The 15,883-nt window shown below is 45.9% G+C and overlaps 1 protein-coding gene across 2 annotated transcripts in view; it reads right to left on the reverse strand.

Annotated features, from left to right (window-relative positions):
• The window catches only part of eml5 (EMAP like 5), a 76,754-nt gene that overhangs the window by 19,154 nt on the left and 41,717 nt on the right, over positions 1-15,883 (reverse strand). The window contains exons 5-15 of one of the 2 annotated variants that reach the window (XM_029688164.2): positions 7,144-7,329; positions 6,137-6,272; positions 5,873-5,896; positions 5,299-5,500; positions 4,233-4,370; positions 3,770-4,026; positions 3,291-3,503; positions 3,008-3,175; positions 2,217-2,323; positions 1,956-2,074; positions 1,546-1,732 (exon numbers count right to left, since the gene is read on the reverse strand). In XM_029688164.2, the coding sequence (XP_029544024.1) occupies positions 1,546-1,732; positions 1,956-2,074; positions 2,217-2,323; positions 3,008-3,175; positions 3,291-3,503; positions 3,770-4,026; positions 4,233-4,370; positions 5,299-5,500; positions 5,873-5,896; positions 6,137-6,272; positions 7,144-7,329 (1,737 nt within the window). The remainder of the gene's footprint in view (positions 1-1,545; positions 1,733-1,955; positions 2,075-2,216; positions 2,324-3,007; positions 3,176-3,290; positions 3,504-3,769; positions 4,027-4,232; positions 4,371-5,298; positions 5,501-5,872; positions 5,897-6,136; positions 6,273-7,143; positions 7,330-15,883) is intronic. The other variant, XM_029688165.2, reaches the window with a different exon arrangement.

Consider the following 15,883-nt stretch of genomic DNA (forward strand, 5'->3'; position numbering starts at 1 on the left):
ATCAGAAATACAGTTCAGAAATTGTTAATGTTGTAAATTACTATTGTAGCTGAAAACGTCAGATTTTTTATGGAATATCTACATAGGCGTACAGAGGCCCATTATCAGCAACCATCCCTCCTGTGTTCCAATGGCACGTTGTGTTAGCTAATCCAAGTTTATCATTTTAAAAGGCTAATTGATCATTAGAAAACCTTTTTGCAATTATGTCAGCACAGCTGAAAACTGTTGTTCTGACTAAAGAAGCAATAAAACTGGCCTTCTTTAGACGAGTTCAGTATCTGGAGCATCAGCATTTGTAGGTTCGATTTCAGGCTCAAAATGGCCAGAAACAAAGTACTTTCTTCTGAAACTCGTCAGTCTATTCGTGTTCTGAGAAATGAACGCTATTCCATGCGAGAAATTGCAAAGAAACTGAAAATCTTGTACAACGCTGTGTACTACTCCCTTCACAGAGCATCACAAACTGTCTCTAACCAGAATAGAAAAAGGAGTGGGAGGCCACGGTGCACAAATGAGCAAGACAAATACATTAGAGTGTCTAGTTTGAGAAACAGATGCCTCACAAGTCCTCAACTGGCAGCTTCATTAAATAGTACCCGCAAAACACCATTCTCAACATCAACAGTGAAGAGGCGACTCCGGGATGCTGGCCTTCTAGGCAGAGTTGCAAAGAAAAAGCCATATCTCCGACTGGCCAATAAAAATAAAATATTATGATGGGCAAAAGAACACAGACACTGGACAGAGGAACTCTGCCTAGAAGGCCAGCATCCCGGAGTCGCCTCTTCACTGTTGACGTTGAGACTGGTGTTTTGCGGGTACTATTTAATAAAGCTGCCAGTTGAGGACTTGTGAGGTGTCTGTTTCACAATCTAGACACTCTAATGTACATGTCCTCTTGATCAGTTGTGCACCGGGGCCTCCCACTTTCTATTCTGGTTAGAGACCGTTTGCACTGTTCTGTGAAGGGAGTAGTACACAGCGTTGTACGAGATCTTCAGTTTCTTTGCAATTTCTTGCATGGAATAGCCTTCATCTCTAAGAACAAGAATAGACTGATGAGTTTCAGAAGACAGTTCTTTGTTTCTGGCCATTTTGAGCCTGTAATCGAACACACAAATGATGATGCTCAAGATACTCAACTTGTCTAAAGAAGGCCAGTTTTATTGCTTCTTTAATCAGAACCACAGTTTTCATCTGTGCTAACATAATTGCAAAAGTGTTTTCTAATGATCAATTAGCCTTTTAAAATGATGAACTTGGATTAGCTAACACAACATGCCATTGGAACACAGGAGTGATGGTTGCTGATAATGGGCCTCTGTACACCTATGTAAATATTCCATAAAAATATCTGACGTTTCCAGCTACAATAGTAATTTACAACATTTTAACAATGTCTACACTGTATTTCTGATCAATTTCATGTTATTTTAATGGACAAAAAAATGTGCTTTTCATTAAAAAAATAAGGACATTTCTAAGTGACCCCAAACTTTTTAACGATAGTGTATATATTTAATTGTTAGCAGTGCTACCTACCTGGCCTGTTGCTACAAAGTCCTTGAGGGGGTGTATGGCCAGGCACAGGATGTCGTCGTCATGGCCCATGTAGAAGCGCTGGGTGTTCTGCTGTCGGTTGTACACCACCCCCACGGCCGCCACGTGGTACACTATCTCCCCTGTCTGGGTGTAGAACAGGTTGCTCCTGCAGTCGAAGCCTCTGTAGCTGGAGCACCACAACACAGGAAACAATGAGGAACAACACAGCGTTCACCTTTTGGCTGTGGGGTTTTGTTGGTAGAAAAGATGGTTAGATAAAGACTATACAGATGTTGAATTATTGTGTGTGCTTTTCCGGGTTTGCTTGGCGTGAGAACATTTTACACAGGTTATGATTTGTTTGTGTTATGTTTGGCGGTGGTATGTGGTGCTGCCTGAGGTCTCCTAACCCGTGGATGAAGTGTAGCTTCACCCCGCTCCCTGGTGTTCTCTCTCTTTTCTTCATGGCCATCGCACGGTGCTTCTCCTTGGACTGCTCTTTGAGCTGAGGTAGATCTTCTTTGTAAACCTGGACATGGAAATACAATATAAAGCATTTAACTCTCTGACATCTGTTAAGGTTTTTACTCAATCTAATATTGTTTGTTTTTCATATGCAACGTACATAATGTGTCATTTTCAAAGAGGAGAGCAGGTGTTGTGTCGCTAACCTGCCGCCGATATGTGAGCTGTGTCTCCTGCTCGATCTCCGAGTCCATCTCAGGCACGTCTGACTGGTCCGAGTCCGACTCCTCACTGTTGGAGTCGCACAACGTCTCTGCAGGAGAGAAGAAGACGACTTCATCAGATCTATTCTACCACCCAGATGCTCCCACAACAGTTTGTTTAATAAGGTTAAACACACTAATCCAGAACTAGTAGACAACCAGTATTGAGTCCCATTTCAGCCAAGACCAACATCACAGAAGGATGAAGATGACAGCTCATATTCATCAAGCAAGCCTTTGAAAAGTCTTAAGTGGTGGACTGCTTGCCCCGTTCGTTCCACAGTCCTATTACTCAGACTGAGACATAGAAATACTGATGCAGTGAAACTCGGTTGGCCGTGCCAAGACCAGGAACTGAGTACCCCTGGCACCGTTAGGCTTTGACTTGCTGGGTCCATTAGGAAAATTAAATGGAATGGCAGTTAGTATGTGGTTTAATTTCACAAAGCGCAGCACAGCTCTGTCTAAGACCATTTAGTTGAGAAACATGACTTACAAATGAGGACAAGGTTGTAGGAGCTGAATACAAACACAAACGTTCTCTTCCAGCTAGTATCACTTCAAATGTATACTTGTGGATCTATGACCGAGTGTAGAAAGCTTTTAGCTGGGATAAAGAACATCATTCAAGGGGAAGGGTCACGGAGTCTACTAGACTTGTCTGCACTTCAGAGTCATATTCACATTGGGGTAGACTAGAATGGGGCAGTCATCGAAATAGGACAGTCATGTACCTTGAGGTGCTATGTGAAGAGCTTCCTTCGACTTTCTGTCTGAAACAAACTTCCACTGGAACACTGAGTGGTCAGCTCCACCAATAGTTATCACCCACTGGTAGTCATGTGACCACCTGGCATTGGTTATATGGGCAGAGTGACCTAAATACTTTTTAAACTTTGCCCCTGGGATAGAGAGAAGAGTGTTTTTTTCGTTAATTTGTAAATGCATAAACATCACATGAATGAATTGATTGACAACATCACATCTCCGGACAAAGGAACCAATGGAAATCCTCACCTTTTCTTACACACGGGTACCGTAAGAGCTTCACTAATCCATAATCATCTGCTGTTACTAAAACTTGATTATTAAAGTTGGCGTCAACAGAGTTGATGTCATTGATCTCTGAGTATTTGGGCCATATTCCGTTGACCTCTGGGCCCAACACACACGTCCATGAGGACCACTGCACCAGCTTCAACTCTTCCCTGTTGGTGACCTCTTTACCGCCTGAGTAGAAAGACAATAATAACTACATCATGTGCAACTAAAACATGAAATGAGCAGCACATTAGTCATCATGACATCTTGTCTCATGGCCATACGTCACTGTTGTCACAACAAAGCATAAAGTTCATGACACACATAGCACCAAAATATCATTAATAACGGTGAGGTAATGACACAAGAGAAATCCTGACTTCCTTCCCATAGACAGCAAGACTCTTCACAGTGTCATTTATCTACATGTCGAGACGTGTCATTGACAGACTTACTTGGCATCCTGTAGAAGAGCCTCTTTCCGTTGCCGTCATTGGTCTGCAGATACTTGCTGTCTGTGGACCAGTCCATGTGTGTGATGAAGCTAGTGGAGCCAATGCACTCTCCCACCTTCTTGTACCTCTGCACCACGCTGTAGATGTCCACAGAGTTATCATTGGAGCCCACAGCCAGGTGAGCTCCATCAGGAGAGTACTTCAGCTCATGGATGGCCTCCTTCCTGTCCTTGATGTGGACCACCTCTGTCATGTCTCTGTGGAGTGGGAGAGCGTTACTGTCATCCAATACATTCTTTAAATAACCCTCCTTGAATTAAATTGAATATCCATGCATTCACTAACTGGCATATTGTTAATGAGTAATGGAATTGCAAACAAAATAGGAAGTTAACATGAAGTTCATATACCAAGATAATCAGAAAGAACTAGAAGTGCCATTTGACTTCTGCCCTATACTCACCTGACCCGTAGGACAGTAAAGGAGCCGTCCTTCATGCCCAGCGCCAGGTGAATGCCGTCTGTGCTCACAGCTGCACAGCGAATAGGCTCCTCCATATTACAGCGAGCTATTAGCGCATGATCTATAAGGCTCCATATTCTACAGAGGGGGAGACAGAGACAGAGGGAGACACAGAGGGAGACACAGAGGGAGAGACAGAGGGAGAGAGGGAGGGGGAGAGAGAGAGGGATAGACAGAGGGAGAGAGAGGGAGAGAGGGAGGGGGAGAGAGAGAGGGATAGACAGAGGGAGAGACAGAGACAGAGGGAGAGACAGAGACAAAGAGGGAGAGACAGAGACACAGAGGGAGAGAGAGACAGAGAGAGACAAAGGGAGAAACAAAGACAGAGGGAGAGGGATAGACAAAGGGAGAGACAGAGGCAGAGGGAGAGAGAGAGGGAGAGACAGAGAGAGAGACAGAGACACAGAGGGAGAGACAGAGGGAGAGACAGAGGGAGAGACAGAGGGAGAGACAAAGGGAGAGACAACTTTGTTAGCAATCACGTGGGTCCAATTCCCTCATGAACCATATAAGTACCTGAAGTGAATGTGTGTACCTATATGTAAACAATTCTTTGGATATACCAGATAATTTCAGTGACTGTCACGCCCTGACCATAGAGAGCTTTTTATTCTCTATTTTGGTTAGGTCGGGGTGTGACTAGGATAGGTTATCTAGGTGATTATATATATCTATGTTGGCCTGGTATGGTTCCCAATCAGAGGCAGCTGTTTATCGTTGTCTCTGATTGGCGATCATATTTAGACAGCCATTTCCCCATTGTGCTTTGTGGGATTTTGCTTTTGTGTAGTGCCTGTTTACACTCACGTCACGGTTTGTTTGGTTTCTGTATTTGTTTTGGTGAGTTTCTTTGATTAAAACATGTGGAACTCTACGCACGCTGCGCCTTGGTCCGACCATTATTATAACAAACGTGACAGTGACTGCAATTGTGTAAGGGACACTGTGGATATAATAAGCATAGACTAGTCCTGAAGTTTGACAGTGGTTGTGCTTGGTCACCCACCTGACAGAGCGATCATCACTGCCGGTCATGGCCAGGGGCTTGGTGGGGTGCACAGCCAGCGCCCACAGCTCTCCCTCACAGTGACCCTGCATGATGAGGAAGGGCTTGGTGCGATCGTGGACCACCACCTCAAATATCTCACTGTCCTGGGTGCCCACTAAGATATGATCCCCCCGCCAACACACGCTGCGCACTGACAACCCTGTCAACACACACATGCATGCACAAACAGTTAAATGGATAAAAACACGCAGACAGACACCCACACACAGAATAGCCTTAACAAACAGAACAAGACATAGAAGGAATACAAGAGGACTACACAATATGGTGATTGTTATGGAGACAGTATAGTTTGCTGTCTCTTTGGTAAGTAAATGTAAGAAGCAATGAATGTATACATATATTCATACATGTATACATATTAATATACGCACATACAGTAAATATGTAGGCAACACTTTGGGCTGAAAAACCAACAAGGGGAATGGAACAATATAATACAGGGACTTCTATGCACATAAGGACAGGGGTAGTACTCTGATTGTCCAGTGCCCTGCGCACTGTTACCCACCTCTGCTATTTTCACCTCTAGCTACTGTTAGGCCCAAGACCACAAATCAAATGAAAGAAAGAAGAAAGGAAAAAACTATTAGTGACCTAGAATACATCCTCTAGATGTAATAGAAAAGAGTCTAGCGGTATACAAAAGGCCTGTACTAAAGAACAACATGAGAAGAACACCCTGGTTCATTTATCCACTCAGTGCACATTGACAGCCCGTGGACTGGCTCTGTGTGGGAAAAGAAGATGAGAAGAGGGGGGAGTTGTATGTCACCTTTATATCCCTGGTCTGTTTCCCTGAGATCGATGACAGTAATTGGTTTGAAGTTGAGATCCCATAGCCGGACACAGCCGTCCCGGCCCCCGGTGGCAAAGCCCTCCTCACAGGCATTCATGCTGAAAATCCCTGACTGGAGGAAATGACAGTCTGTCAGTGGGGATGTACACAATAAATGAGCTAGACAGACTTGCGGTACAGCAACTAGCAACAGCTCTTCTGCAGCAGACACATGTCTAACAAGGCTTTCACAATTATACCGTTGCTGCTGCGTGAAGAGATAACACAGTGGTGTATTACATAAAGCGTTTGAACCATTGTTTTTTTTCCCTCATATCTTTTTTTATTGGCAGGCACCGGGAGCCGCCTGCTGTGGAACACAGTGATTGGCGGGAAGGATTCCTGTGGTTGAGCCAGCCAGAAGTCTCTTTGGAGTGCAAAGCACAGACATGGACCACAGTAGAGTCCCCTCCCCCACCCGACCAACCCTGCATTCAGCTGTTGAGCTCACAGATATAATTTAATCCCAAGTAGTAAACTGCTGATCCTTTCCACTGAGCAAAATAAAAGAGAGCCACAGGGACTACATGGCACACCGTCACCTTGCTAAACATGTCCCTTTGTATGCTTTCATCAGTTGAAATAAACAAAGCTCTATGAATGGAGGAGTTGTTCAGTCGCAGGTGTGTGAGTTGAACATGGATGATGACCTGTTTAATCATCCACTGGTAGCACTAAGGTGGGTGTAGGCAGGCAGGCAGTGTGATTGAGTGAGTTTTGTGTCTGAATGTGAATGCAGGTCTGTGGCAGATGTGTGGGGGCTGGCTGTGGGGGAATGAACCAGCCTGAGCATGAGCCGCAGAGCATGACTTCTCTTGATCTGAGAGAGCCTGCTGCTTAGCATTCCCTAAGCTACAGCCCACTACTGACGCATAAACAAGAGACGCCACCAGGAAGTGAGGCAGAACTAAGGCTGGTTGGAACCAGCTACCACACACACTTACCCCGTGGGCTCCTTGAACTGTCCGGATCAGGTTGATGCCTTTCCAGACGTAGATGTCCCCATTCAAGGCACCTGAATATGTGACCTCGTCTCTGGCACAGGCCAGACAGAGGATGGTTTGGAGATCTCCCGTTTTGCCAAAAACTCCTCGCTTAGGGGTCAGGGCGTTGCCGCATAAGCTCCAAAACTGAACCCAGAAACATACATGGGAGACAGGAGAGAAGAATGTGAGGTGAGAATGTGTGGTGGTTAATAAATAAATAAACCAACTCATCAGTCACTGAGAGTCTTACATTAATAATATCATTCAATACTTGATATGTTGGATTCACATCTCCATCTCAACAAAAAATAGAATTGAAAGCAGTGGTCACTTCCACTCGCTCTACAACCAGCACTGCAGCTGTAATGAATGAGTACAGCAAAGTGTTCCCACTACTTCCACTCGCTCTACAACCAGCACTGCAGCTGTAATGAATGAGTACAGCAAAGTGTTCCCACTACTTCCACTCGCTCTACAACCTGCACTGCAGCTGTAATGAATGAGTACAGCAAAGTGTTCCCACTTTCTTCCACTCGCTCTACAACCAGCACTGCAGCTGTAATGAATGAGTACAGCAAAGTGTTCCCACTACTTCCACTCGCTCTACAACCTGCACTGCAGCTGTAATGAATGAGTACAGCAAAGTGTTCCCACTACTTCCACTCGCTCTACAACCAGCACTGCAGCTGTAATGAATGAGTACAGCAAAGTGTTCCCACTACTTCCACTCGCTCTACAACCTGCACTGCAGCTGTAATGAATGAGTACAGCAAAGTGTTCCCACTACTTCCACTCGCTCTACAACCAGCACTGCAGCTGTAATGAATGAGTACAGCAAAGTGTTCCCACTACTTCCACTCGCTCTACAACCAGCACTGCGCACTGCAGCTGTAATGAATGAGTACAGCAAAGTGTTCCCACTACTTCCACTCGCTCTACAACCAGCACTGCAGCTGTAATGAATGAGTACAGCAAAGTGTTCCCACTACTTCCACTCGCTCTACAACCAGCACTGCGCACTGCAGCTGTAATGAATGACTACAGCAAAGTGTTTCCACTACTTCCACTCGCTCTACAACCAGCACTGCAGCTGTAATGAATGAGTACAGCAAAGTGTTTCCACTACTTCCACTCGCTCTACAACCAGCACTGCAGCTGTAATGAATGAGTACAGCAAAGTGTTTCCACTACTTCCACTCGCTCTACAACCAGCACTGCAGCTGTAATGAATGAGTACAGCAAAGTGTTTCCACTACTTCCACTCGCTCTACAACCAGCACTGCAGCTGTAATGAATGAGTACAGCAAAGTGTTTCCACTACTTCCACTCGCTCTACAACCAGCACTGCAGCTGTAATGAATGAGTACAGCAAAGTGTTCCCACTACTTCCACTCGCTCTACAACCAGCACTGCAGCTGTAATGAATGAGTACAGCAAAGTGTTTCCACTACTTCCACTCGCTCTACAACCAGCACTGCAGCTGTAATGAATGAGTACAGCAAAGTGTTTCCACTACTTCCACTCGCTCTACAACCAGCACTGCAGCTGTAATGAATGAGTACAGCAAAGTGTTTCCACTACTTCCACTCGCTCTACAACCAGCACTGCAGCTGTAATGAATGAGTACAGCAAAGTGTTCCCACTACTTCCACTCGCTCTACAACCAGCACTGCAGCTGTAATGAATGAGTACAGCAAAGTGTTCCCACTACTTCCACTCGCTCTACAACCAGCACTGCAGCTGTAATGAATGAGTACAGCAAAGTGTTTCCACTACTTCCACTCGCTCTACAACCAGCACTGCAGCTGTAATGAATGAGTACAGCAAAGTGTTTCCACTACTTCCACTCGCTCTACAACCTGCACTGCAGCTGTAATGAATGAGTACAGCAAAGTGTTTCCACTACTTCCACTCGCTCTACAACCTGCACTGCAGCTGTAATGAATGAGTACAGCAAAGTGTTCCCACTACTTCCACTCGCTCTACAACCAGCACTGCAGCTGTAATGAATGAGTACAGCAAACCATGGTTCTTGCCTATCCAAATCAGCCTGTTCCCACTACTTCCACTCGCTCTACAACCTGCACTGCAGCTGTAATGAATGAGTACAGCAAAGTGTTCCCACTACTTCCACTCGCTCTACAACCAGCACTGCAGCTGTAATGAATGAGTACAGCAAAGTGTTCCCACTACTTCCACTCGCTCTACAACCAGCACTGCAGCTGTAATGAATGAGTACAGCAAAGTGTTCCCACTACTTCCACTCGCTCTACAACCAGCACTGCGCACTGCAGCTGTAATGAATGACTACAGCAAAGTGTTTCCACTACTTCCACTCGCTCTACAACCAGCACTGCAGCTGTAATGAATGAGTACAGCAAAGTGTTTCCACTACTTCCACTCGCTCTACAACCAGCACTGCAGCTGTAATGAATGAGTACAGCAAAGTGTTTCCACTACTTCCACTCGCTCTACAACCTGCACTGCAGCTGTAATGAATGAGTACAGCAAAGTGTTCCCACTACTTCCACTCGCTCTACAACCAGCACTGCAGCTGTAATGAATGAGTACAGCAAAGTGTTTCCACTACTTCCACTCGCTCTACAACCTGCACTGCAGCTGTAATGAATGAGTACAGCAAAGTGTTCCCACTACTTCCACTCGCTCTACAACCAGCACTGCAGCTGTAATGAATGTCGACGACATCCGATCCTCGTTTGCTAAGTCAAACGACACCGCTGGTTCTGCTCACACTGCCCTACCCTGTGCTCTGACCTCTTTCTCCCCTCTCTCTCCAGATGAAATCTCGCGTCTTGTGACGGCCGGCCGCCCAACAACCTGCCCGCTTGACCCTATTCCCTCCTCTCTTCTCCAGACCATTTCCGGAGACCTTCTCCCTTACCTCACCTCGCTCATCAACTCATCCCTGACCGCTGGCTACGTCCCTTCTGTCTTCAAGAGAGCGAGAGTTGCACCCCTTCTGAAAAAACCTACACTCGATCCCTCCGATGTCAACAACTACAGACCAGTATCCCTTCTTTCTTTTCTCTCTATCCCTTCTTTCTTTCTCTCCAAAACTCTTGAACGTGCCGTCCTTGGCCAGCTCTCCCGCTATCTCTCTCAGAATGACCTTCTTGATCCAAATCAGTCAGGTTTCAAGACTAGTCATTCAACTGAGACTGCTCTTCTCTGTATCACGGAGGCCCTCCGCACTGCTAAAGCTAACTCTCTCTCCTCTGCTCTCATCCTTCTAGACCTATCGGCTGCCTTCGATACTGTGAACCATCAGATCCTCCTCTCCACCCTCTCCGAGTTGGGCATCTCCGGCGCGGCCCACGCTTGGATTGCGTCCTACCTGACAGGTCGCTCCTACCAGGTGGCGTGGCGAGAATCTGTCTCCTCACCACGCGCTCTCACCACTGGCGTCCCCCAGGGCTCTGTTCTAGGCCCTCTCCTATTCTCGCTATACACCAAGTCACTTGGCTCTGTCATAACCTCACATGGTCTCTCCTATCATTGCTATGCAGACGACACACAATTAATCTTCTCCTTTCCCCTTCTGATGACCAGGTGGCGAATCGCATCTCTGCATGTCTGGCAGACATATCAGTGTGGATGACGGATCACCACCTCAAGCTGAACCTCGGCAAGACGGAGCTGCTCTTCCTCCCGGGGAAGGACTGCCCGTTCCATGATCTCGCCATCACGGTTGACAACTCCATTGTGTCCTCCTCCCAGAGCGTTAAGAACCTTGGCGTGATCCTGGACAACACCCTGTCGTTCTCAACTAACATCAAGGCGGTGGCCCGTTCTTGTAGGTTCATGCCCTACAACATCCGCAGAGTACGACCCTGCCTCACACAGGAAGCGGCGCAGGTCCTAATCCAGGCACTTGTCATCTCCCGTCTGGATTACTGCAACTCGCTGTTGGCTGGGCTCCCTGCCTGTGCCATTAAACCCCTACAACTCATCCAGAACGCCACAGCCCGTCTGGTGTTCAACCTTCCCAAGTTCTCTCACGTCACCCCGCTCCTCCGCTCTCTCCACTGGCTTCCAGTTGAAGCTCGATTCCGCTACAAGACCATGGTGCTTGCCTACGGAGCTGTGAGGGGAACGGCACCTCAGTACCTCCAGGCTCTGATCAGGCCCTACACCCAAACAAGGGCACTGCGTTCATCCACCTCTGGCCTGCTCGCCTCCCTACCACTGAGGAAGTACAGTTCCCGCGCAGCCCAGTCAAAACTGTTCGCTGCTCTGGCCCCCCAATGGTGGAACAAACTCCCTCACGACGCCAGGACAGCGGAGTCAATCACCACCTTCCGGAGACACCTGAAACCCCACCTCTTTCAGGAATACCTAGGATAGGATAAAGTAATCCTTCTCACCCCCCCCTTAAAAGATTTAGATGCACTATTGTAAAGTGGCTGTTCCACTGGATGTCTTAAGGTGAACGCACCAATTTGTAAGTCGCTCTGGATAAGAGCGTCTGCTAAATGACTTAAATGTAAATGTATGTAAATGAATGAGTACAGCAAAGTGTTCCCACTACTTCCACTCGCTCTACAACCAGCACTGCGCACTGCAGCTGTAATGAATGAGTACAGCAAAGTGTTCCCACTACTTCCACTCGCTCTACAACCAGCACTGCAGCTGTAATGAATGAGTACAGCAAAGTGTTCCCACTACTTCCACTCGCTCTACAACCAGCACTGCGCACTGCAGCTGTAATGAATGAGTACAGCAAAGTGTTTCCACTACTTCCACTCGCTCTACAACCAGCACTGCAGCTGTAATGAATGAGTACAGCAAAGTGTTTCCACTACTTCCACTCGCTCTACAACCAGCACTGCAGCTGTAATGAATGAGTACAGCAAAGTGTTTCCACTACTTCCACTCGCTCTACAACCAGCACTGCAGCTGTAATGAATGAGTACAGCAAAGTGTTTCCACTACTTCCACTCGCTCTACAACCTGCACTGCAGCTGTAATGAATGAGTACAGCAAAGTGTTTCCACAAGCTTCTGTTGTTATTATTAGCGGCTTGTGTCCTTTTTAATATCGAGGAATATTTCACTTTCTCTGGTCTCAGGAGTAACAACATGAATTGGCACATGAGGCAGAAATAATGCAGTGCGACTTAAGTTTCGCCATCAACTGGAAGACTGTGTCCCCTTTTCTCAGCGGAGGGAGGGAGAGAGGAGGGACGGTGAGTTGGGTGAGAGGCAGCCTCACCACTGCCCTCTCCCCTCAGGCTGACCATCAGATGCAGACCAGTAAAAAAAACAAGCTAATTCTTATGCTTACTCAGCTGTGCCTTACAACAAATGATCTATACTGAACAAAAATATAAACGCAATAAGCAACAATTTCAAATATTTTTACTGAGTTACAGTTCATAAAAGGAAATCAGTCATTTGAAATAAATAAATTAGTCCCTAATCTATGGATTTCACGACTGGAAATACAGATATGCCTATGTTGGTCACAGATACAGTACCTTTAAAAAAAGGTAGAGGCACGGATCAGAAAACCAGTCAGTATCTAGTGTGACCAACATTTGCCTAATGCAGTGTGTCTCATCTCCTTCGTAGAGAGTTGATCAGGCTGTTGATTGTGGCCTGTGGAATGTTGTCCCACTTGTCTTCAAAAGCTGTACAAATTTGCTGTCTATTGGGAACTGGAAGACACATCGACCCAGGGCATCCCAAACATGCTCAATGGGTGACATGTCTAGTGAGCATGCAGGCCATGGAAGAACTGGGACATTTTCAGCTTCCAGGAATTGTGTACAGATCCTTGCGACATGGGACTGTACATTATCATGCTGAAACATGATAATGGCGGATGAATGGCACGACAATGGGCCTCAGGATCTCATCACTGCATCTCTGTGCATTCAAATTGCCATCGATAAAGTGCAGTTGTGTTCGTTGTCCGTAGCTTATGCCTGCCCATACCATAACCCCACCACCACAATGGGGCAAATCGCTCGTCGAGCAAATCGCTCGTCCACACAACCCTATACACGTGGTCTGTGGTTGGAAGTACTGACAAATTCTCTAAAAAGATGTTGGCGATGGCTTTTGGTAGAGAAATTAACATTAAATTCTCGGGCAACAGATTTGGTGTACATTCTTGCAGTCTGCAAGCCAATTGCACGCTCCCTCAAAACTTGAGACATCTATGACATTGTGTTGTGTCCCAAAATTGCACATTTTAGAGTGGCCTTTTATTGTCGCCACCACAAGCTGCACAAGGTGGATCTTTGTAACGATCATGTTGTTTAATCGGCTTCTTGATATGACATACCTGTCAGGTGGACGGATTATCTTGACTAAGGAGAAATGATCACTAACAGGGATGTAAACACATTTGTGCACAATATCTGAGAGAAATAAGATTATTGTAAGTACACAAATTGCAGGGATCATTGATTTCAGCTTATGAAACATGGGACCAACACTTTACATGTTGCGTTTATATTTTTGTTCAGTGTATTACCAGTGTGATGAAATACATCAAATGTTTAAATATATTTGGTCTGAGAAGAACAACATTGGTAAGGCAATTCAAGCATAGCCAATGTGATAACGTATTGGGCCTAACCTTATTGCTATAAAACTGTTTAATTGGTTAATGTTGCATAGACTTACGTTTTCTAAGTCATGTTTTTTAAAGTGACCACTGAGTTAAAGAATGGGATTACTCCCAGTGGCGGAAAAAGTACCCAATTGTCATACTTTACTAAAAGTAAAGATACCTTCATAGAAAATGGATCAAGTAAAAGTGAAAGTCACCCAGTAAAATACTACTTGAGTAAAAGTCTAAAAGTATTTGGTTTTAAATATACTTAAGTATCAAAACTAAATGCAATTACCAAAATAAACGTAAAAATCCAAAGTAAAAGTAAAAATAATTTCACATTCCATTTTCTTGCATTTTTTTATTTACCGATAGCCAGCGGCACACTCCAACACTCCGAACTTTATTTACAAACTAAGCATTTGTGTTTAGGGAGTCCGCCAGATCAGAGGTAGTAGGGATGACCAGGGATGTTCTCTTGATAAGTGTGTGAATTGGACCATTTTCCTGTCTTGCTAAGCATTCAGGGAAAATGTGTCAGGGAAAATGTATGGAGTAAAAAGTACATTATGTTCATTAGGAATGTAGTGGTGTAAAAGTAAAAGTAGTCAAACATATGAAGTGAAGTAAAGTACAAATACCCCCAAAAATACTTTAGTACTTTAAAGTATTTTTACTAAAGTACTTTACACCACTGATTACGCCAGTGACTCAGATGGAACTATTCAAGCAGTTACATCTTCTTTAAATGTGATGAGGTTACTGTAAATATAAACGTTTTCTTATGTAGTCATATAAAGCGCGCATGTTCAAGATACACTACATGACCAAAAGTATGCGCACACCTGCTCGTCAAACATTCCTTCCAAAATCATGGGCATTTGGTCCCTCTTTTGCTGCTATAACAGCATCCACTCTTCTGGGTAGGTTTTCCACTAGATGTTGGAACATTTCAGCTACAAGAGCATTAGTGAGGTTGGCCACTGATGTTGGGCATTAGGCCTGGCTCGCAGTCAGCGTTCCAATTCATCCCAAAGGTGTTCGAAGGAGTAGAGGTCAGGGCTCTGTGCAGGCATGTCAAGTTCTTCCACACCGATTTCGACAAACCAAACCTCGCCTTTACAGTTGGCACTATGCATTCGGGCAGGTAGCGTTATTTTGGCATCAGCGAAACCCAAATTTGTCCGTCGGACTGCCAGATGGTGAAGTGTGATTCATCACTCCAGAGAATGCGTTTCCACTGCTCCAGAGTCCAATGGCGGTGAGCTTTACACCACTCCGGCCGACGCCTGGCATTGCACATTGTGATTTTAGGCATGCCTATGGAGATTGCATGGCTGTGTGCTCGATTTTATACCCCTGTCAGCAACGGGTGTGGATGAAATAGCCAAATCCACTCATTTGAAGAGGTGTCCACATGCTTTGTAGCATGCATAGTTTGTCACAGGTCTGTGGAGATCTTCACTGGCTTACTGGGGCTCTCTCATGCCGTCCCTGGGGGGGTGCGTCACCTGGGTGGGTTGATTCACTGTTGTGGTCAGCCTGTCTGGGTTGGCGCCCCCCCCTTGGGTTGTGCCGTGGCGGAGATCTTTGTGGGCTATACTCGGCCTTGTCTCAGGATGGTAAGTTGGTGGTTGAAGATATCCCTCTAGTGGTGTGGGGGCTGTGCTTTGGCAAAGTGGGTGGGGTTATATCCTTCCTGTTTGGCCCTGTCCGGGGGTGTCCTCGGATGGGGCCACAGTGTCTCCTGACCCCTCCTGTCTCAGCCTCCAGTATTTATGCTGCAGTAGTTTATGTGTCGGGGCTAGGGTCAGTTTGTTATATCTGGAGTACTTCTCCTGTCCTATTCGGTGTCCTGTGTGAATCTAAGTGTGCGTTCTCTAATTCTCTGCTTCTCTCTTTCTTTCTCTCTCTCGGAGGACCTGAGCCCTAGGACCATGCCCCAGGACTACCTGACATGATGACTCCTTGCTGTCCCCAGTCCACCTGGCCATGCTGCTGCTCCAGTTTCAACTGGCCTGGGCCCTAGGACCATGTCCCAGGACTACCTGACATGATGACTCCTTGCTGTCCCCAGTCCACCTGGCCATGCTGCTGCTCCAGTTTCAACTGTTCT

This window comes from Oncorhynchus nerka, linkage group LG18, assembly GCF_034236695.1.
Source record: "Oncorhynchus nerka isolate Pitt River linkage group LG18, Oner_Uvic_2.0, whole genome shotgun sequence".
NCBI classification, from domain to species: Eukaryota; Metazoa; Chordata; class Actinopteri; order Salmoniformes; family Salmonidae; genus Oncorhynchus; species Oncorhynchus nerka.